The 24,193-nt window shown below is 40.4% G+C and overlaps 1 protein-coding gene across 3 annotated transcripts; it reads left to right on the forward strand.

Annotated features, from left to right (window-relative positions):
* The first annotated feature begins 44 nt into the window (after positions 1–44).
* On the forward strand, positions 45–7,227 carry TEX52 (testis expressed 52). 3 transcript variants are annotated; one of them, XM_074194656.1, is made up of 3 exons: positions 45–932; positions 1,590–2,212; positions 6,665–7,227. In XM_074194656.1, exons 2-3 carry the CDS (start codon positions 1,665–1,667, stop codon positions 6,918–6,920), a joined length of 804 nt encoding a protein of 267 aa, XP_074050757.1. In that variant the 5' UTR covers positions 45–932; positions 1,590–1,664; the 3' UTR covers positions 6,921–7,227. The 3 variants fall into 3 exon arrangements, with proteins under 3 accessions (XP_074050757.1, XP_074050758.1, XP_074050759.1); XM_074194657.1 differs by having other exon boundaries at positions 1,642–2,212; XM_074194658.1 differs by having other exon boundaries at positions 1,665–2,212.
* Positions 7,228–24,193: the final 16,966 nt, after the last annotated feature.

The raw sequence follows: 24,193 nt of genomic DNA on the forward strand, positions 1-24,193 counted from the left end.
CCGAGTTCTAAGGAAGATGTGGATCATCATACGGCAATGGTTGGGGGGGAGTGGGGACATTAAAATATGGTACTGAACTTTGGGAATAGGAGGAAAGAAGGGAGAACTAGAACTATTTGGGTCTGTAACTGCCAAAGGAAACCAGGGAGGAGTCATAACATGAGTCCTAGAACTTCACACCAATCTCTTGTATAAACATTTTTGGAGTATTCCAGAGAAAGAGGGCAGGACTGACTACACTAAAAAGGCTTAACTCCTATCCCTTTTCTCTCTTCATAATTTATCTTAAATTCTATGCATCTTGGTTCCATAGAATTCTTCACTCTTAATAAGGTAGTTGGCTAGCCTGAAATTCTTTCCCCACCCATATTTTTATTTGCAACTGCATATAGAAGTAAATGAGATAATTCAACAAGTCCTGAAAAATTTTAGAATAATCTGGAAAAAAAAACAGAAAAAGCTTTTAGCTCTTTAGAAAGGGGCTGCCCCTCATGGTTTCTCCCACCCCCAAGAGTTCTTTATTGAAGATAAAACTATCCCAAGGTAGTAATCTATTTTCACCTGGGGCTGCTGGGGATTCTTATCTCAAGGGAGTTTTATCTCAGTCCACAAAGAATGTAGCCAGGCTTAGGAGGGTGGTCACAGGGTGCTCCTAAACATAACAGGTTGGTGTGTATAAAATTCAAGGTTTCTAGTTCTGTGATGTTAATAATCCCCCTACTTTCTTTAGCAGTGGCAGGACCAAATAGTGCAAGTGGTTTCTTACAGTTCACTAATGATGCGTCACCATAGCAACTCATGGGCAAACAATGGTGGCCTAGGAGCCAAGGGGCATTTTCTAGCTTTGATAGTTTTTTTTTAATTTAAATGTATCAAGATCAGGAACAACTAAAAAAAATGAGCCATCACGAAGTACACAGCCTCTCCTACAGGTAGGAAAGCTGCATCCTAGAAAGCTGATCCCCAAATCCAGAGGATCTGCTTTATATGACTTGAAAAAAGCCCCCAACTGAGATCCTACTTTCTACTAGGGCCTGGAGATTGTGCTAAATAGCTTCTCCTTAGCCTCCTAGTCTTCCCAACTTTAGTCACGTGAGGTATGGGGGTTGGAGTTAATTGAGAGAGGACACTTGAGATCTGCTGAGGGTGATCAAGGTGGAGATAGGGGATTTGTGGACATCAGCAAATGGGTGATTGGAGGGAAAGGGCATCAGGATTGACGTATGGTGTAGTATAGTATAGAGAAATGGATTTGGACACAAGGGAGCTGAGTTTGAATCCCAGCACTGCTCCTTGCTAGCAATGAGCACATTTAATGGTTTGGACAAATCAGTTTTTCTCATAGAAAATGAATGGGTTGGATTAAGAGACTGAATTAAGCTCTAAATTCTATGGAAATCTATATAATTATATAATTAAGAAGGATTATCAAGTGTAAGAAAAAGCATGGTCTTATTTCCAGATAGACTGGAGCATCACACTGCCCAGTGTGCTAGGTCCAACACTTGGAAACATCAGTTTCCTAGGAAATTATCAGGAGTCAGTTTGAGGAGAGGAAAATACAGCACATATTTTCCCCTTGGTTGCAGCTGGACAAAATAAGCAGAGGCTGATTCCCCACCATCTCACATCTGTCACCAGGCCCCATCTTACTTCTTCTCTAGATGACCTATTACAACGAACCCTTCACAGAGGAAACATGGGCACAGCGAGAATTCCTCCACCCAGTTATCCCCCTTGTGTTTGGAGGCTTCACGCCAAAGCCCTACCATCAACTGGCTGTGAAGAAACCACCCCATACGCAAATAAAGTCCATCACATGCCAGCGATTCCTCTCACCTTGGAACAATGCATCTCAACACACATGGGGCTACCACACTTGGCTGGATGTGGGGCGTCTACCCCCAGTCTTTCCCACAAGGCCTGATAAACCTTATAATAGTTATGTCTGGCGATGGCTCACTCGCTCAGAGGCCCATAAATGTCCTTTAACCAAGTATCAGATCCCTCCACCTTCCTGTCTTGGGAAGAATACTTTATTGCAATTTATTAACACTCATCCAATCTTTGAAGATCCAGTAAGAAAGGAGAAGGCAATCACCCAGACCAAAAAGGAGATAAAGCAAGCAAGAATTCTCAAATTAAGAGGTGAAATGAGGGTACCTCCACTGGATGGCCAGGGGAAGATCTTGCCCCCCAAGAACTTCAAGAGGTAAGAAAATAAACCCTTCCTAGCTGCCATCCATTCCTCACCAAAAAACAACTACATGTTAGCAAGCACTGAATCTATATTCATTGCTGAGCACAGTAATGTGGGATATAGGGATAATATCAGTATTCAATAAAACAGATTCCCTTCTCCAAGGAGGTAGATTATCTTGAGGCAACTGAGGATGGGTGCACAAAATGAAAAATAACTGCCAAATGAATACCCATTGAGTTCAAAGGAAGGAGAGAACACAATGGTCAGGGAAAGCATGTTAATATAGGACTTAAATTTGAGCGATGGTACCAGGAAAAGGTTGGGTGATTATAAACTAGATAGGAATAATGTGTCTAGCATTTAACCAAACCTTTAACGTTATTTGGAGTCATTATGGACCTGAATAGTCCATAGGGGTGAAGGATGTGGATCAGACTAACCTGGCAAGTCCCTATGCTTGAAGAGCAGCGAGCAGTGACATAAATACAACCCACTGGAATCTGCTGTCCTATAATCCAGGAGAAATATAAGCATATCGAGGCCTTTGCCTTCTCTCTCCTCCCTCCAATCTCTCCCTGCCCTTTGGAAAACTCTCAGCAGAACCATGTCAGAGCAAGTTATATTACTCCTATGAGTAGCTATGAGATTTAAGGATTGTGGATTTTCAGGATTTTCCCTTTCTCATTCCTGTGACTCCATCACCCCCATCTCTTGTTCTTAATAATGTATCTGTAACAGATTAGAATGAACTGCAGAGATATTCTTCTCAATTTATACTGCAATAAAAATCCATTCTATAATGTATGTGATGAATCAAAGATTTAGAACTGGAAGGGATCTTAGAGGTCATAGTCATTCAGTTTTTGTCTGAAGACGTTCAATGAGGGGTTACCCTCGGCCTCCTAAATCCATTCTGCTTCTGCATTGTTTTTTGAATAGCTTTTCCTTAATACCTGAGCCTAAATCGACCACTGTGATTTTCAACCACTATTCTTAGATCCAACAACTAGGGCCAAGCAGAGTCATAGATTTGGTGAAGGAAGAGACCTTAGAGTTCCCCCTTGCTCATTTTACAAATATGGAAGCCCAGGACCAGAGAATTAAAATGATTTGTGGAATTCCCCCTTCCACGTATTTCATTTTAAACTTGGACTTGTGGTTTCACTGTTCTAAGAAATTCCTTCTTCCAATGAAGATTAGTTAGTATTCTGGCAAATCAGCGTCTTTGAGAGTGACTTGAGGGGGTGGCGAGGGGGCGGCTAGGTGGCGGGCGTAGTGGATAAAGCACCAGCCCTGGAGTCAGGAGTACCTGGGTTCAAATCCGGTCTCAGACTCTTAATAATTACCTAGCTGTGTGGCCTTGGGCAAGCCACTTAACCCCATTTGCCTTGCAAAAACCTAAGGAAAAAAAAAAGAGTGACTTGAGGCATTTAGAAATAAGTGATTTTGTCCAGGTCTCATCAATAGCAGCTGCTTCTCAAATGAAATACGTATAGAGTAAATGCAAAGCAGTTTGCTGCCAATAAAGGAAAATGCTAGCAAATTTCTGATTAGGAAAGATCTAGAAGTTGTGACTGTGAGCTAGTCTCTGAAGGAAGCTAGGGAGAAAAACGCACTAAAATAGCCCATTTCACTTTTGGACAACTCTAATATACTTCTGATAGCAAGTCTAAACTTACTTAGTTACAACCTCCATCCTTTCCCTGCAGGCTTTGCCCTTGGGGGTCAAATGCAAATAGAGAAAAAACCTAGTCTCTCTTCTACATTATAGATATTCCCTTAAATCTGTATGTCCCATGAAGGTATTCTTTTTCTAAGTAAACATATTTGTTTCTTTCCACTGATCTTTAATGATCTGATGATTGACTATTTTGGTTGCCCTGGGGATTCTCTCCAGCTTATTAATTAATTGATTAATCAATAAATATTTACTGAGTGCCAGCTATGAATTGAACTTGGGAAGAATGCCTTTGAATACATAGATGTGTCCTGGATGTGTCCCCATGGCAAAACACCAAAAGGGATAAAAACAGCTCATTATCTCTTCATACTCCTTCCTCTCTGTTAAGATACCACCAGCCTTTCACTCTACCTAGGTTCTGAACCTTGAGTCATTCTCAATGCTTCACTCTTCTTCACTCCTCTCCTCATCCAATCAGGTGTCTTACTGCTTCCACCTCCCTAACATCCCTTGCTTTCCATCCACCCCGCCAACCCCATCCCCAGCTGAGTTTCTCATTAGCTCTCATTGTAATTGGCCTCCATTTTCTCCAGTCTCTACTTTCTCCAGTTTGTTCTCCACATAGCTGCCAAATTGATATTCCCAAAGTTTCTAGGTGATAAATGTCACTCCACTTATCAGGAAGTCAATAGTTTTGAGATAAATTCAAATTTTCTTAGGTATTTCAAACCTTTCACCATTTAGCTTACTTTTCTAAACATATTTCACTTACTATTCCTTTTATACAACAATCTATGTCTTTGCATATGCACCAATATGGGCCACAGCACACAAATACCGTCCATGGGATTCTCTTGGTAAAGATACTAAAATAGATTGTCATTTCTTTCTCCAGTGGATTAAGGCAAAAAGAGTTAGTGAATATCTGGGGCCAGATTTGAAGTCTTGGGACTTCCTGACTTCAGGTCCAATAATCTATCCACTGAGGCTTTTAGCTGCCTCATAGTCTCTCCAACCTCCTTCAAAGGTTGGCTCATCAAGGTCTAGTCTGATTCCTCCAGGAGCCAGTGGTGGCTCCTGCACAAAAATGGCTGTGTATTGATTGTGTGTGTGTGTGTGTGTGTGTGTGTGTGTGTGTTGTTTCTACATTATAAAAATACATGTTATTTTAATGATGAAATATAATCTCCTTGGTTTAGTCTTTGTATTGATACCCTGCTAAGTAATAGATGCATAATGTTTCTTGTTTGCTTGCTTGATTGATGAGAAGAGGCAGAAAAATTCACATGGGTACCACTAATGAATATAGACAACACACACATTACCAGGCTCTCGTGTTATGTATATTTATATATGCACATACATGTGTATAAACATATATAAACATTGTATATATATATATATCTATATCATGCACATATATATTTATATACATATTCTCATCAAACTTTTATGTTCCCAAGCCTCTCACTCTCTTTTGTATGTGGAAATGGTTCTAATTGATGATTATTGATGATCATTATATTCCCCCCCAAAAAAAGAAAAACAAATTAAATTAATGGAAAGATAGATTGATCAGATAAGACTTTGCAAAGGTTTTTGTGTGTTTTGAAGGAAGCTTAGAATTTAGGGAATAATCAAAAGTGGGCCATAAGGATTGAAGACCAAAACCACTTTATAATTCATTTCAACAAAAATCTTTTTTTTATTTTTTTAAAGATTTTGAGTTTTACAATTTCCCCCCCATCTTACTTCCCACCCCCACCCCCCACAGAAAGCAATTTGTCGGTCTTTACTTTGTTTCCATGTTGTACATTGATCCAAATTGAGTGTAATGAGAGAGAAATCATATCCTTAAGGAAGAAACAAAAAGTATAAGAGATAACAGGATCAGACAATAAGATATCTGGGTTTTTTCCCCCTAAATTAAAGGGAATAGTCCTTGAATTTTGTTCAAACTCCACAGTTCTTTAACTGGATACAGATGGTATTCTCCATTGCAGACAGCCCAAAATTATCCCTGGTTGTTGCACTGATGGAATGAGCAAGTCCATCAAGGTTGAACATCACTCCCATGTTGCTGTTAGGGTGTACAGTGTTTTTCTGGTTCTGCTCATCTCACTCAGCATCAGTACATGCAAATCCCTCCAGGCTTCCCTGAATTCCCATCCCTCCTGGTTTCTAATAGAACAATAGTGTTCCATGACATACGTATACCACAGTTTGCTAAGCCATTCCCCAATTGAAGGACATTTACTTGATTTCCAATTCTTTGCCACCACAAACAGGGCTGCTATGAATAGTTTTGTGCAAGTGATGTTTTTACCCTTTTTCGTCATCTCTTCAGGGTATAGACCCAGTAGTGGTATTGCTGGATCAAAGGGTATGCTCATTTTTGTTGCCCTTTGAGCATATCAACAAAAATCTTTTAATTATCTATTTCCAGAATACTATAATTGAGGGAGGGGAGGGATACAAAATTTAGATATGAGAATACCCCTTACAGGTGTGGAATTTAATATCAATAGGAAAGAATGAAATATACCTCTGACATTGCATTCTGACACCCAGGCAGTTAAATCCACGAATCAGTTTTCTTTATTGTCATGCATTTTTGCCAGAATGAGGGAATTAAAGGACAGAAAGGACAATTGAATATTTCTTTACATGCTCTTGTTAGTTTGTGAGTTTGTGGGGAGAAGTCATCCCCTCTCACCCTCCTTTAGTACTCTCATACAAGATCTCTCCTTACATCTCCATTTTCTTTTCACCACAAATAGGTACAGACACATGACACCGGGTGGACTATTGGACCCTAACTTCCAGCTTGTGCCCAACCCACTCCCCAATTTAATCTGCAGGGGGTGGCCCTGCCCTAACCCTCAACCACATTACAAAGAGATGGCATCGATGAGGCTGTCAATGCAGCCTGCTCCTCCCCTGGACCCTGAAATGGTGAGGAAGTACCAGACCCTTGTAAACGACCAAGCAACTGCTCCCATCTGCTATGTCTTGGAAGAGCCCTGCTTGGCATGAAGGGAAAGAGTGAAAATTAGGAGATGGGGTGCTGGGAGGGAAGAGGCTGCCTCATTTCCTAACATAACTTCACATAGGAGAGAAATGGGTAAGACTAGAGGATCCTCCAGCTCCAGAGAAAGACACTGGAGAAAGATTGGACATTATATTCTGTTCCAGAGACTCTAACCTGAGACACACCAGCTTTAAGCAAGAAACACCTTAGGGTGATGGAAACTCCACCTCATATGTGTTTTTCAGACTACAAGATTCTTTTCTCATAATAATCTTTAGAGATAAGCCACATATTTTATAGATTAAAAGTATAACTTAGATTAATCATAGCATTATAGTCATTCAGTTCAGCTCCTTCATTTTACTTATGAGGAAACTGAAACCCCAAAAGGTAAGATGATTTGTTCGAGATTCCACTATTCTAAATAGCAGAAATGGGATGGAACCCAGATCATTTGACCTCACTTCTAGGGTTCTCTCTTCAGAACCTCTAACACATACACACTAACATAAACATACACTCTCATTCTAAAAGGAACATGTCTTTAGGGCAGGAAGATTATCATCATTCCCCCTCCCTGATGATCTTGTACACTCTGCTTCTCATTGAAGAAAGAGAGAGAGCCTCAATGACCACAGATGTGTTTTTTTTTCTTTCCCCTTTTCTTTTCCCTTTCTCTTTCCATTTCTTCTTATCCCTAGAGGGGATACACTGGAGAGTATGTTGTATAAAGTAGGTATAACTTGAGACACATATTCCATTTATTGGCCAGCCCCAGGACTCAGCTTAGGGGAAACTCTCTTTGGGTCCTTTGATTCTTTAGGACCACCATTCCAACCTGCATCTGCTTCTCCCTGGCAGGGAGGACATGAATCTTCTTAAAGAGTCTCCCATAGGGGTGGCTAGATGACACAGTGGATAGAGCACTGACCCTGGAGTCAGGAGTACCTGAGTTCAAATTTGGCCTCAGACACTTAATTACCTAGCTATGTGGCCTTGGGCAAGTCACTTAACCCCACTGCCTTGCAAAAAACCTAAAAAAAAAAAAGTCTCCCACTCAGTCAGCAGAACTCCTGATCCAGGGAATCAAATAGTCTAAGTGTTCCATTTCCAGTCCCCTCCCTCTTTCCAATTTGGTTTTTAGAGCCATTTTTTTCTAAAAACAAACAAAACCCAAACAATTTTTAAACTAATGCCTTTTTTTGTTTATATCATAATCATTTCCTAACCTCTTCTTACCATGTACAAAGAAAAACAGTGAGCAAAGGCAACTGAAAGTGATGACTTTATCTGACAGCATATAAAATAATCTACAACTGTCTCTCCTCAAAGACATCTCATTGGGAGACATCTTCTCCCAACTTATAGGGAGTTGAACTCTTGAGAGCCTTGAGTCAAAGATCATACTCCTCTTGCTTCTCCAAGAGGGAAGCATCTGAGAGGGAAACAGGGATAAAGCAGTTCTACATCTTCATCCCCCTTCCCAAAACACATACACACTCTCACACCACACTGTATATCCCCTGAATACTAGGAATATCATTTACTGCCTATTGCCAGAGGTCTTTGAAGACTGTCTAACTCTTCTGGAGAAACCTTCCTTTTCTCAAGGACAGACTCATTAGTCTGAGTTACCCAACTACTGACTCCCAAAGAATAAAATCCCTGAGAAATTGGATGCTGTTGGTTGGCAAGTACAAATAAGGAAACACAATATTGTCAGCCCTTGCCCTTAATGTTGGCCCCCACTCCAAGTCTTACAGTGGCTTTTCCACTGAAGTAGGGATCAGTCAGATCCCTGCAAAGCCTGGTTATCAACAGGCTGCCTCTGACACCTTCCCTTTTCTGTGTTCTAGGCTCATTCTTTCTTTGTCTCCAGGGTCACTGAAAAATGTCTTTCTGAACTTACTAAAGGCAAGGGGTAATCACTCCCTCCTATCTCTGTCTTGATTGAACTGCAGCTCCTCTGAAGCAGACTGAAACCCTGATTCTGTATGTCCTGATTCACATGCCACAGCCTCTAGAGCAGTATTACCTCATCTGTTTGAGAAGGGTCAACTTCTAGGTTTCATATAGTATCCACAGGGTTGGACAAGAGTGGTCCAGTCAGATCAAGAGGGGACCATCTTTTTAAAAAATTTTAAAGTCCCTAAATCCCTCCAAATATAGTTATCCTTTCAATGTGTATATATTTATTAATTTATTCTATGATATTGCTATATTCTTTCTCTCTTAAATCAATCAGTTTGACTTAGGTGATAAACTCCTAGAAGCACAAAGCCTACTTTATTTAACCTACTCTGAAAAGTTCCTTTCACAGTGACTAATAAATGCCTTTAATGAAGAACATTTTTTCCTGATTGAGCTATCATTGGGAATTTGATCAATACAAGAGCAGGACATCAGGGGATATCCAGATAAAGTACTCTAGGTGTCTGTATTTTAGCGAAGCTGTTGCTTTAAATCACCCTCTATGTGAACCCCAGGTAACAAGCTACCCCATGTACTCCACTGAACCTATGTAAACACTGGGGCAGTTAGGAGTACCCCAATGCATAGAGTGCCAGGCGACTCACCTTCCTGAGTTCAAATCTAGCCCCAGACAGTTAGAACAGGGTCAACATAAGTCAAATATAATGGGCCTTAACTATGAAGTAGCTGAGTACAGCCACCAGTAACCATGGTTGTTTCCAGCTCTCCATTACTGAAATCTGTGTGTCATCTCTTATTTTTGCCACAAGAAAAAAATGAGCTCAAAAGTTATTAGAAAAGGAATGCTATGGGGGCGGCTAGGTGGTGTAGTGGATAAAGCACCGGCCTTGGAGTCAGGAGTACCTGGGTTCAAATCTGGTCTCATACACTTAATAATTGCCTAGCTGTGTGGCCTTGGGCAAGCCACTTAACCCCATTTGCCTTGCAAAAACCTAAAAAAAAAAGAAAAAGAAAAAAGAAAAGGAATGCTATCAATTTTGTGCATGTACAATTCTATATCAGATTGTTTGCTATCATGGGAGGGAGGGTAGTAGAAAAATGGGGAACTCAAAAGTTTGCAAAAAAGATGAATGTTGAAAACTATCTTTGCATTGTGGAAAGAAGCACTGTCTTCCTTGCAGCATCAATTACAAATTGCCAAAAAAATTTTAAAAAACTAAATTCACAACAAATAGTGGAGGGACAAAGAATTAAAATAATATACTATGCCCAATTGTGGGTCAGAAACTGAGAATTTGAAGGAGTATTAGGAAAGTCAAAAGATGGCATCTTAACTACTCTTACAAAAATATAAAACACTCAAAACAAAACAAATTATAAACAGATCTAAGACAAAACAAAAAAAGTCACAATGAACTCCCAAATTTAAACATCTCTGGTCCTAATGCAGAAGAGTTCTTAGATAAAATATAAGGTTGGGGGGGCAGAGCCAAGATGGCAACAAGAAGGGATCCAGTCTTAGGAGCTCTCTGATAAAACTCATCAGCTAAGAACTCTAACTGAACTTTCGAGAGACAGAACCCACAGAGGAACCCAGTGAGGCAGTTCTACTCAGGGTAACCTGGAAAAGAGCAGAAAGGCTCTGCTCCCTGGGTCGGAGGGGTGGCCCGCCAGAGCAAAAGAACTTCAGCCTCCCAGAGGCAGCCCCAGGGTGCTAGGAGCCACAGCTCACAGCAGCGGGGGAGTCTCCTGAGCTGCACCCTGGGGAGCACTAGGCACAAAGTGGGGGAACAGCTGGGGACCTCTGCCAGAGCAAGCACGTGGAGCCCAGCCCTCAGGGCACACAGCCAGCAGCTTGGTCTTTCGGCAGCCCAGACCCTGAAACAGAAGCAGGTGGAGCAGGTAAGCAGGAGCCCCCAGGGCCCATTGAGCTGAAGGAGGGGAGTGAAGAGAGAGAGACTGCCCAGCTCTGTCCTCTGCCCCTAGAACAGGACTCTAGGGCTCTGACCACGTTCAGATCCTGATCCCAGTCTAGGCCCCCCCCATAGAACAACAGGGCCCCCCACTTCGGCCCCATGGCAGAGGGGGGCACTTATGGTCATTCACAGACCAGGAGGGAGGACAGAGCTTCACACACTGAGACCCTTGTGGGAGTGTCCAAAAAGCTCAGGAAGCACCCCAAAACCAGGCCCAGGCTGGAAAAATGAGCAAGCAGAGAAATAAGAGGAAGACTATTGAGAAATATTTTGCAAATGAGCCCAAGAAGGATCAAAATACTCAGTCTGAAGATGAGGAAGCACAAGCTCCTGCATCTATAAAGACTCCAAGAAAAACAAATTTGGCTCAGGCTATGACAGAGCTCAAAAGAGACTTTGAAAATCAAATGAGGGAGTTGGAAGAAAAACTGGGAAAAGAAAGGAGAGAGATACAGGAAAAACATGAAAATGAAGTCAGCAGCTTAGTCAAGGAAATCCAAAAAAATGCTGAAGAAAATAGCATGCTAAAAACCAGCTTAGGTCAAATGGATAAAACAGTTCAAAAAGTTATTGAGAAGAATGCTTTAAAAAGCAAACCTGGCCAGATGGAAAAAGAGATAAGAAAACTCTCTGAGGAGAACAAATCCTTCAGACAAAGAATAGAATTCAGGGAGACTGATGAATTTACCAGAAATCAGGAATCAATACTTCAAAAACCAAAAAAATGAAAAATTAGAAGAAAATGTGAAATATCTCATTGAAAAAACAACTGATATGGAAAACAGACTTAGGAAAGATAATTTAAAAATTATTGGAATACCTGAAAGTCATGATCAGGAAAAGAGCCTTGACATCATTTTCAAAGAATTACTACAGGAAAATTGCCCTAATATTCTAGAAGCAGAGGGCAAAATAGAAATGGAGAGAATCCACCGATCCCCCTGAGAAAGAGATCCCAAAAAACCAACCCCTAGGAATATTATAGCCAAGTTCCAGAACTCCCAAGTCAAAGAGAAAATATTACAAGCAGCCAGAAGGACACAGTTCAAATATCGTGGAGCTGCAGTCAGGATCACACAGAACTTAGCAGCAACTACATTGGAAGCTCGTAGGGCTTGGAATACAATATACCGGAAGGCAAAAGAGCTTAGAATGCAGCCAAGAATGAACTACCCAGCAAGGCTGAATGTCCTTTTCCAGGGGAAAAGATGGACTTTCAATGAACCAGGGGAATTTCAAATGTTCCTTTTGGAATGGCCAGAGCTGAACAGAAGGTTTGATCTTCAGATACAGGACTCAGGTGAAGCATGGAAATTGGAGGGGGGGGGACTTAATGAGGATGAACTGCATGTATAGAAAAATGATACTGATAATATTCATATGAACCTTCTCAGTTAATAGAGCAGGTAGAGGGAGCTTTTATAGTTGAAGCACAGAAGAAAGCTAAATTCGAAGATAATATATGGTGTAAAAATGGAGCCAATAGAAAAAAAAGGGAAATGTGATGGGAGAAAGAAAAAGGAGAGGGGAATAGTCCAAGATATTTCACATAATAAGATTTTTTTTATTACAATGAGCTATTGCAATGATATGGAAGGGGGGAGGCAAGGGGGAATGAGGGAAACTTTGCTCTCATCAGAGATGGCTAGGAGAAGAAACAGCAAATATACTCAATGGGGTATAGATATCTGGAGTAAGAAGGGGGGGGGAGCAGGGGGAAGGGGTGGGGATGTGAATAAAGGAGGAGAGGATGGACCATAGGGGGAGAGTGGTCAGATATAACACATTTTCTTTTTTACTTCTTGCAAGGGGCTGGGATTGGAAGGCCTGCCCAGGACCATAGGGCCAGGTGGATTCTGGGCCTAAGGGGTGGCATGGGGGCTCAGGGCTTCTTGGCCCCAGGACCAGGGATCTGTCTGCTGCACCACTCAGCGACCCTACAGCAGAGTCAGAGTGAAAGGAGAGAGAAAATATAGTACATGGTAGTGGAGAAATAAGAAAGGAGGGAGTTGTGATCAGCAATGACAACATTGGAAAAATATGGAAGTAACTTTTGTGATGGACTTATCATAAAGAATGAGATCCACCCATGACAGAGTTGTTGGTGTTGGAACAAAGGCTGAAGCACATTTTTTGTTATAATTATTTGGGAGAGGGTACAGGGCAAGTGGGGCTGGGTGGCCTGCCTGGGGCCACATAGCAGGGTAATCTTTGGGTGTCTGGAGCCGGATTTGGACCCAGGTGCTCCTGGTTCAAGGGCCAATGCTCTGTCTGCCACCCAGCCACCCCTACTATTATTACTATTTTATTTTATTTTGGGTCTTTTTTTTTTCTTCTTTTTGGTTTTTTCAGGGCAGTGGGGATCGGGTAGCTTGCATGTCACACAGCTGGGTGATTGTTGGGTTTACGAGGCTGGATATGGGCTCAGGTGCTCGTGGCTCCAGGGCTGGCGTCCATTGCACCACCTGGCCATACCTACAATTATTACTATTATTTTTTTTAATTTTAATTTTTTTCTCTCCCCTTTACTTTTTTCGCCCAAGCAAGTCTATCTATATTCATGGGGGGAGGGGTATTTTGTTTACTTGTAAACAAGAATATTTTATTAATGTAAAAAAACATTTGTACAAAATGTGAATAAAAAATAATTAAAAAAATAAAACAAAATAAAATATAAGGTTCACTTCTTTTAGCAACTCTGTGCAAGTCATCTAACCCCAATTCAAAAAAAAAAAAAACAACAGGTATGGAAAGGCCTCCCTTTTTAAAATACAATCAAAAGTGTTCATCTAAAAGCCAAAACTATCATTATTTGGGTCACTCCTTAGCATATATCCAGTCACAATATACACTGGTTCTTGGGTTTAAGTTACTTTCTATGGGACAGCAAATAAAACTATATCTTACACCACTTGCCGATGTTTATTTACTTTTACTAACCAGTGGATACATTACTTTTAATTCAAAATTATAATCAAGCATCATGGAAAATAAAGTGGAAAAAAATTCCCTGATACACACATGGGGAATATTCTCCAACAGGTCATCCCATCACCAAGGTATGAGAGTATAAATAAGGAGACATGGGACAGGGTACTAGTGGCCAGGGCAACTCACATCAATGATTCTCTAGAGATGATGATGTTCTCTGATCACTATGATGTTGTTCTCTGCTGGGTGACCAGTTAGTTGGGTATCCTTTCAACTGGTCTTGTGATTACTAAACTGCTCTTACTCTTTTCTGGTTATCAGATCCTCAGGGCTCTCTACTGTTCTCCCTTACTGAGAGGTGTTAGGAAGGAAGCCTCTGACAAGAGCAGGCTCATGGTCTACTTGTATGTACATAGCTGAGGTTATAAGCCACCACCCTCATCAGATATGCACCAAAGTCAGCAAGCTGCCCCAGATTGAGAGTCAACTACCAAGTATTTATTATATACCTGTTAGGTGTATAATAATAATAATAATAGTAATAATAACTAATATTTATGTAGCTCCTGGCTCTTCACTAAATGGTTTACAATTGTTGACACATTTGATCCTCACAACAACCCTGGAAGATTGTTATGCTATTTTAATAACAGCATTTTACAAATAAGGAAAGAGAAGTTAAATGATCTGACCAGGGTCACACAGCTAATGACTGAAGTGAAATTTTAACTCAGTGCTTCATGACTCTAGATCCAGTGCTTTATGTAGTTGCCCCTACATATTGGAGATACAAGTTTAAGGAATAAAATATTCTTTCCTCTCAATAAGTTTGTTCTAATGAGGAAAAAATAAGTAGATACTATATATATATATATATATATATCATGAATAAAAAACTGAAAAATATTTCTATGTTTATATATAGTGTGATTGGTGGAAATCTGAAATAACTGAGGAAACAAAGTTACAAGTTTAAAAGCCAACTTGCATGCCAGTTGCATAACAAATCAAGATCAAGCCTCCTCAACTTGGCACTGGATCCCAAATGCAAGAGACAGATTTTTATGCATGAAAAGAAAATAATTAACAGGATACTAAAAACAGGGACAAGATAACGTAATCTGATTTCTAATTGGAGGAAAGATGAGAGGTTCTCTGAATTGTGAGGACAGCAAACAGGTATAATTCCCTGAAATCAGAAAAAAAGATGCCTCACTCCCTCCAAGTGTCTGTATTCAGTCTAAGTAACAAGGAAACAGTATTTGACCAGTGCAGGACCAGTTTTCAGATAAAATATGTGGGTTGCTTGAGGTGTATAATTGTGAGAAAACTCCTTGTATCAGTCTTTGGATCTGACTAAGTTTCAGGTCAGCATAACCTAGGTCTTCTTTAGTTAAGTACCCCCAGGCAATAGGTAGAGATGGTTCAGCTTCCTAGACATGTCAGTCTAGGTTCGAACAATGTAATGAAGTTTTTTCATAATTCCCACTATTGAATGAAGTTTTCTTACAAGGCAGAAATCATACTAGACCTATAATTGAATAGAGGGGTAACTGATCTTGATTCAGAATTGATTCAGGTGTCAGTTCAGTTCATAGGTACTGTGAGAAGGTGATTAGGAAAGGACCATTCAGAATATGGTGTATGAGCTTCATCCTAAAGGAAGACAAAGGACTCTGTGATGCAGAGGTAAGGGAAGCATGTACCCATTCCAGATCTGAAGACCAGCCCAAAAGCAGAGACAGAGGTCACGAGTGAGAAACAGAAGGCCAATTTGGCTAAATCTCAGAGTGAAAGAGAAGTAATGTTCAATTAGATTGGAAAGATAGGTTGGAGTCAAATTGTATAAGGATTTAAAACAGAATTTGTCCCTTTGATCCAGCAATACCACTACTAGATCTGCCCAATTAAAGGGTAAAAAACCCACATGTACAAAAATATTTATAGCAGCTCTTTTTTGTACTGGCAAAGAATTGGAAATCGAGGGGATGCCCATTGATTGGGGAAGGCTGAACAAATTGTGGTATATCAGGGCAGCTCAGGTGTCACAGTAGACACCTGCCCTGGAGTCAGGAGGACCTGAATTCAAATACTACCTCACACAATAAATTACCTATCTCTGTGGCCTTGGACAAGTCACTTAACCCCATTGCCTTGCAAAAACAAACGAACAATAAAATCAATTATGTTATGTGAATGTAACAGAGTACCATTATTCTGTAAGAAATCATGAGCAGGGGCGGCTAGGTGGCATAATGGATAAAGCACCAGCCCTGGAGTCAAGATTACCTGGGTTCAAATCCAGTCTCAGACACTTAATAATTACCTAGCTGTGTGGCTTTGGGCAAGCCACTTAACCCCGTTTGCCTTGCAAAAAAGAAAAAAGAAAAGAAATCATGAGCAACCAGACTTCATCAAACAGCAACTTTCTATGATGATTAACTATGATAAATTTGTTCTTCCCAACAGTATAATCATCAAATACAATCCTAAAGGACTGTAATGGAAAATACCATCCACATCTAGAGAAGAAACTATGCAGTTTTGAATGCAGATCAAAGCATACTATTTTCAGTTTTTAAAATTTGTTTTATGTTTTTTCCCTCTTTTGGTTTTTTCTTTTTTGTTCTGATTTTTCTTTCATAGTATGATTAACATGGAAATATGTTTAACATATTTTACATATATAACTATATTAGATTACTCTCTAAGGGAGGGGATGAGGGAAGGGGAGAAACACAAGAAAATGTGGAACTCAAAACTATAAAAATTAATGTTGAAAATTATCATTAATGTATTTGGAAAAATAAGTTTATTTTAAAAAAGAATTTGTATTTATTCTAGAAGCAGCAGAAAGTCATTGGAGTTAGTTATATGAAGGAATCACATGGTCAGCTCTGCACTGTAGTCATAATATATATATAAGATGGACAGCAGTGAGGAGAGAAGCCAATTAGGATGATTTTTCAATAATCTGTATAAGAAGTGTTGAGAGATAAAACTAATGAGGCATCTTGTGAGTGGAAAGAAGAGTGAGAAGTTGTGAATATAGAAATAGAAGAATTTGGTCATTGATAAGATACATGCAGTGTGGGGCAGAGTAAGGAATCAAGGAGAGAACCAAGATTACTAACTTTGAAGACCAGAAAGAAATGCCTATGGGCAGAAACAGGGAAGTTTAGAAGAGTGGAAAGTTTTCAGGAAAAGAACATGAGTTCTGTTTTAGACTTTAACCTCTATGTAAAAACATTCAGGAGGCAATTGGTAACATGACATTGAAGATTAGGACAGAAACTGGGGCTAGATAGATTGGGGGTTATTTGCACAGAGATAATAAATTAAACCCATGGAAGCTGATAAGGTTACAAAAAAGAGAAAAGGGTCTAGGATTAAATTCTGGGGAAAAACTACAGTTGTTTGAGAATGTATGATGTAGATAATGAGTCAATAAGGGAACCAAGGAATGGTCATTCAGGTAGAACAACAACCAGGAAAGAATAATGTCATGAAAATCCTGAAGGAAAGAATAATGAGCTGGACAGGAGGGCCAACAATGCAAAAGCAGCAAATAAATTTAGAACAATTAGACCTGAGAAAAGACCATCATATTTGGCAATTAAGTAACCAGTGGTAATTTTGAAGAGAATGATTTTCTTTTTTATATACTTTATTTTATTTTTCCCCAGTTACATTAACATTAACATTAACATTCATTTTTTAAACTTTGAGTTACAAATTCTTTCCCTTCCCCACTTTCTTTCATTAAGAAAGCAAGTTATTTGATATAGGTTAAAAATGTGTAGTCAAGCAAAACTTTACTATAAAACTCATGTTATGAAAGTAAACTTATCTCCCCCCAAAAAAAGAGAAACCTCAAGAAAAATAAAGTTCAAAAAAGTATGCTTTGATCTGAATTCATATACCATCAGCTCTGTCTTTGGATCACAGCAATGCTGAAAAAAGTGAAGTCATTCACAGCTGATCATCCTACAATGTTGCTGTTATTTTGTACATTTCCCATAGCATCTGCTCATGTAAGTCTTTCTAGATTTTACTGAGAGCATCCTGTTCATCATTTATTATAGTAGAATAGTATTTTATTATAATCCCTACCACAATTTGTTCAGTCATTCCCCAACAGATGGACATTCCCTCAATTTCCAGTCCATGCTACTAGAAAAGAGCTGCTTTAAATATCCTTATGCATAAAGATCCTTTTCTGATTTTTCATTTGAAAAGAATATTTTCAATTGAATGAAGTCAGAAACCAGATCATGAAGAGGTGAGTGAGGAGTGGGAGTTGTAAGAAGAGGAGATAGCAAGTGTAAGACAATATTTTCAAGGAGTTTATCTGAAGAAGGAAGAATAGGGACTGCTTCTAGAATAATCTCCTTGCTGCCCCCATATAAAGGAAAGGTCTCCCTTGGGTTGGGAAAGATCAGGTAACTTCTCTGATCCTTTAGTGGACATGAACACACAGAATCCTCATCCAAATCACCATCTAGAAGACTCTCACTACATAAATCAATTTCTGACTTTACCAATCCAGTAAACTGTGAGTGGATTCTTCTCAAACTCTCCACATATTGTAAGTTCCTACCTCTCAAATAATTCTCTAGATTGATCAGTTGGTCAGTCTTTCAAATACTTATTATAGGATATGTTTTCTTTTTTTATTTTAATTGATTTATTTATTCTTATTTTGTACAAAGAGTTTTTTTATACATTACTAAAATATTCTTGTTTAAGAGTAAACATAATATCCCCTCCCCCCAAGAAAATATAGACCCACATAAGCAATAAAGTAGAGAGGAAAAATTAAAATTAATAATAATAATAACAATAATTGTAGGTATGGCCAGGTAGCGCAGTAGATAGAACACTGGCCCTAAAGCCAGGAGCACCCAAGACCAAATCCGGCCCCAGACATCCAACGATCACCCAGCTGTGTGACCCCATGCAAGCCACCCCAACCCCATTGCCCTACAAAAACCAAAAAAAAACCGACCCAAATTAAAATAAAGTATTAATAATAATAGTAGGGGTGGCTGGGTAGCAGACAGATTACTGGCCCTTGAGCCAGGAGCACCCAGGTCCAAATCCAGCCTCAGAAACCCAACAATCACCCAGCTGTGCATCCCCAGGCAGGCCACCCAGTCCCATTTGCCCTGCAACATCACCCCCCAAAAAATAATTTTAAAAAATGTGCTTCGGTCTGTGTTCCAACACCACCGGCTCTGTCATGGGTGGATCACATTCTTTAGGATAAGTCCATCACAGAAGTTACTTCCATATTTTTCCACCGTTGATATTGATGATCACAACTCCCTCCATTCATACTTCTCTACTACCATGAACTATATTTTCTCTCTCCTTTCACTCTGTCTCTGCTGTAGGGTAGTTGAGTGGTGGAGCAGACAGATCCCCGACCCTACGACCAAGAGGCCCCAAGCCCACATACCACCCCTTAGGCCCAGCATCCACCTAGCCCTATGGTCCCAGAAAGGCCATTCAATGCCAGCCCCTTGCAAGAAGTAAACAATGCCAGCCCCTTGCAAGAAGTAAAAAAGAAAATGTGTTATATCTGACCACTCTCCCCCCATGGTCCATCCCCTCCTCCATCACTCACATTCCCCCCTTCCCCCTGTCCCCCTTCTCTCTTTTTTTTTCGGGTTTTTTGCAAGGCAAATGGGGTTAAGTGGCTTGTCCAAGGCCACACAGCTAGGTAATTATTAAGTGTCTGAGACCGGATTTGAACCCAGATACTCCTGATTCCAGGGCCGGTGCTTTATCCACTGCACCACCTACCCACCCCCCCTTCTCTCCTTCTTACTACAAATGTCTATACCCCACTGAGTATATATGCTATTTCCTCTCCTAGCCACCTCTGATGAGAACAAAGATTCCCTCATTCCCCCTCACCTTCCCCCCTTCCATATCATTGTAATAGCTCATTGTAACAAAGAAAAATCTTATTATATGAAATATATTAGCCTGTTCCTCCTCTTTTTCTTTCTCCTATTACATTTCCCTTTTATCTATTGACTCCATTTTTACACCACAATATATCTTCAAATTCAGTTTTCTCCTGTGCTTCATCTATAAAGCTCCTTCTACCTGCTCTATTAAATGAGAAGGTTCATATGAGTATTATCAGTGTCATTTTTCTATGCAGGAATACATGCAGTTCATCATCATTAAGTCTCTCATATTTTCCTCTTCTCCTCCACTCTCTATGCTTCATCTGAGTCCTGTATTTGAAGATCAAACCTTCTGTTCAGCTCTGGCCATTCCAACAGGAACATTTGAAATTCCCTTGGGTCATTGAAAGTCCATCTTTTTTCACTGGAAGAAGATGTTCAGGTTTGTTGGGTAGTTGATTCTTGGTTGCATTCTAAGCTCTTTTGTGTTTCAGAATATAATAATATTCCAAGCCCTACGAGCTTTTAATTTAGTTGTTGTTAAGTCCTGTGTGATCATGACTGCAGTTCCATGATATCTGCATTGTGTCCTTCTGGCTGCTTGTAATATTTTTTCTTTGACTTGGGAGTTCTGGAACTTGACTATAATATTCATGGGGGTTGTTTTTTTGGGGGGGATCTCTTTCTTGGGGAGATCAGTGCATTCTCTCCATTTCTATTTTGCTCTCTGCTTCAAGGCTATCAGGGCAATTTTCCTGTAGTAATTCTTTGAAAATGATGTCAAGGCTCTTTTCCTGGTCATGACTTTCAGGTATTCCAATAATTTTTAAATTATCTTTCCTAAATCTGTTTTCCAAATCAGTTGCTTTTTCAATGAGATGTTTCACATTTTCTTCTAATTTTTCATTCTTTTGGTTTTGAAGTATTGAGTCCTGATTTCTCATAAAATCAGCAATCTTCCTGAGTTCTATTATTTGTCTGAAGGATTGTTTTCCTCAGAGAGCTTTCTTATCTCCTTTTCCATCTGGCCAATTCTGCTTTTTAAAGCATTCTTCTCCTCAATAACTTTTTGAACTGTTTTATCCATTTGACCTAAGCTGGTTTTTAGCATGCTGTTTTCTTTTTTTTTTGTCATTTTCTTTTTTCATTTTTTTATATTTATTTATTCTCTTTTTTGTACAAATTTTTTTTATACATTAATAAAATATTCTTGTTTAAGAGTAAACAGAATACCCCCTCCCCCCACAAAATATAGACTCACTTGAGTGATAAAGTAAGGGGAGAGAAAAAAATTAAAATTAAAAACATGATAGTAATAATTGTAGATATGGTCAGGTGGTACAATGGACAGAGCCCCAGCCCTGGAGCCAGGAGCACCCAAGCCCATATCCAGCCTCATACACCCAACAATCACCCAGCCATGTGATATGTAAGCCACCCCAACCCCAATGCCCTGCAAAAACCAAAAAAAAAAAGGAAAAAAAGACCCAAAATAAAATAAAATAGTAATAATAATAGTAGGGGTGGGGGGCAGCTAGGTGGCACAGTGGATAAAGCACCGGCCCTGGAGTCAGGAGTACCTGGGGCCCTGGAGTCAGGAGTACTTGGGTTCAAATCCAGTCTCAGACACTTAATAATTACCTAGCTGTGTGGCCTTGGGCAAGCTGCTTAAACCTATTTGCCTTGTCAAAATCTAAAAATAAAAAAATAATTAAAAAAATAATAGTAAGGTGGCTGGGTGGTGGACAGAGCATTGGCCCATGAGCCAGGAGCACTCGGGTCTGAATCCAGCCTCAGACACCCAAAAATCACCCTGCTATGCAGCAGCAGGCAGGCCACCCAGCCCCATTTGCCCTGCACCCCCCCCAAATAATAATAATAATAATAATAATAATGATAATAAAAAAAATGTGCTTCAGTCTTTGTTCCCACACCAACAACTCTGTCACGGGTGGATCACATTCTTTATGGTAAGTCCATCGCAAAAGTTACTTCCATATTTTTCCACCGTTGCCATTGCTGATCGCAACTCCCTCCTTTCATATTTCTCCACTACCATGTACTATATTTTCTCTCTCCTTTTACTCTGACTCTGCTGTAGGGTAGCTGAATGGCACAGCAGACAGATCCCTGGCTCCGGGGCCAAGAGGCCCTGAGCCCCCCTACCACCCCTAAGTCCCAGCATCCACTGGGCCCTATGGTCCCAGAAAGGCCATCCAATCCCAGCCCCTTGCTAGAAATAAAAAGGAAAATGTGTTATATCTGACCACTCTCCCCCTCCATGGTCCATTCTTTCTTCCATCACTCACATTCCCACCTTCCCCCTGTCCCCCACCTTTTCTTCTTACTCCAGATGCCTATACCCCATTGAGTATATATGCTGTTTACTCTCCTAGCCACCTCTGATGAGAGCAAAGATTCCCTCATTTACCCTTGCCTTCCCCCCTTCCATATCATTGCAATAGCTCATTGTAATAAAGAAAAAACTTATTATATGAGATATCTTGGCCTATTCCCCCTCTCCTTTTTCTTTCTCCCATCACATTTCCCTTTTTTTCCTATTGACTCCATTTTTACACCATATTTTATCTTCAAATTCAGCTTTCTTATGTGCTTCAACTATAAAAGCTCCCTCTACCTGCTCTATTAACTGAGAAGGTTCATATGAGTATTATCAGTGTCATTTTTCTATACAGGAATACATGCAGTTCATCATCATTAAGTCCCTCATATTTTCCCCTTCTCCTTCAATCTCAATGCTTCACCTGAGTCCTGTATCTGAAGATCAAACCTTCTGTTCAGCTCTGGCCATTCCAACAGGAACATTTGAAATTCCCCTGGGTCATTGAAAGTCCATCTTTTTTCCCTGGAAGAGGACATTCAGCCTTGCTGGGTAGTTAATTCTCTGTTGCAGTCTAAGCTCTTTTGCCTTCCAGTATTTTATATTCCAAGCCTTACGAGCTTCCAATGTAGTTGCTGCTAAGTCCTGTGTGATCCTGACTGCAGCTCCACGATATTTGAACTGTGTCCTTCTGGCTGCTTATAATATTTTCTCTTTGACTTGGGAGTTCTGGAACTTGGCTATAATATTCCTAGGGGTTGGTTTTTTGGGATCTCTTTCTCAGGGGGATCGGTGGATTCTCTCCATTTCTATTTTGCCCTCTGCTTCTAGAATATCAGGGCAATTTTCCTATAGTAATTCTTTGAAAATGATGTCAAGGCTCTTTTCCTGATCATGACTTTCAGGTATTCCAATAATTTTTAAATTATCTTTCCTAAGTCTGTTTTCCATATCAGTTGTTTTTTTCAATGAGATGTTTCACATTTTCTAATTTTTCATTTTTTTGATTTTGAAGTAATGAATCCTGGTTTCTCATTTTTTGTCTATAGGATTTGTTCTCCTCAGAGAGTTTTCTTATCTCTTTTTCTATCTGGCCAATTTTGCTTTTTAAAGCATTCTTCTCCTCAATAACTTTTTGAACTGTTTTATCCATTTGACCTAAGCTGGTTTTTAGCATGCTATTTTCTTCAGCATTTTTTTGGATTTTCTTGACGAGGCTGCTCACTTCATTTTCATGTTTTTCCTGCATCTCTTTCCTTTCTTTTCCCAGTTTTTCTTCTAACTCCCTCATTTGATTTTCAAAGTCTTTTTTGAGCTCTGTCTTAGCCTGAGCCCAATTTCTGTTTTTCTTGGAGTCTTTAGATGCAGAAGCTTGTGCTTCCTCATCTTCAGACTGAGTATTTTGATCCTTCTTGGACTCATTTGCAAAATATTTCTCAATGGTGTTCCTCTTTTTTCCTCTGCTTGCTCATTTTCCCAGCCTGAGCCTGGTTTTGGGGTGCTTCCTGTGCTTTTGGGACATTCCCACAAGGATCTCAGTGTGTGAGGCTCTGTCCTCCCTCCTGGTCTGTGAATGACCATATGCGCCCCACCTCTGCCACGGGGCTGAGGTGGAGGGGGCCCTGCTGTTTTATGGTGGGGCCTAGACTGGGATCAGGATCTGAATGTGGTCAGAGCCCCAGAGTCCTGTTCCAGGGACAGAGGATAGAGCTCTGCAGTCTCTCTTCACTCAATGGGCTCAGGCCCTGAGGGTTCCTGCTTACTGGCTCCACCTGCTTCTGTTTCCTGGATCTGGGCTGCTGAAAGACCATGTTGCTCGTTTCACATGCTTGCTCTGGCAGAGGTCCCCTGTTCTTCCCCCACTTTGTGCCCGGTGCTCCCCGGGGTATAGTTCAGGAAACTAGGAAACTCCCCCACTGCTGTGAACTGTGGCTCCCAGCGCCCTGGGGCTCCGTCCAGGAGAAAGAAGTTCTTTTGCTCTGGCAGACCACCCTCTGGCAGGCTCTGGCGGGCCACCCCTCTGGCAGGCCATCCCTCTGATCCCGGGGAGCAGAGCCTTTCTGCTCTTTTCCAGGTTACCTTGAGTAGGAGAACTGCCTCATGGGGGCCCTCTGTGGGTTCTGTCTCTCAAAAGTTTAAGGAGTCTTTAGTTTCCAAGTTTTATGAGAAAGCGCCTA

The sequence above is a fragment of the Macrotis lagotis genome, chromosome 7 (assembly GCF_037893015.1).
Source record: "Macrotis lagotis isolate mMagLag1 chromosome 7, bilby.v1.9.chrom.fasta, whole genome shotgun sequence".
In the NCBI taxonomy this organism is placed as follows: domain Eukaryota; kingdom Metazoa; phylum Chordata; class Mammalia; order Peramelemorphia; family Peramelidae; genus Macrotis; species Macrotis lagotis.

Bases quoted from the DNA above. Each gene is read 5' to 3' on its own strand.
- TEX52 (XM_074194656.1), top strand. From the start codon at position 1,665: ATGACCTATTACAACGAACCCTTCACAGAGGAAACATGGGCACAGCGA. The intron at 2,213-6,664 runs GTAAGAAAATAA...CACCACAAATAG, and splicing joins CCCCCCAAGAACTTCAAGAG to GTACAGACACATGACACCGG.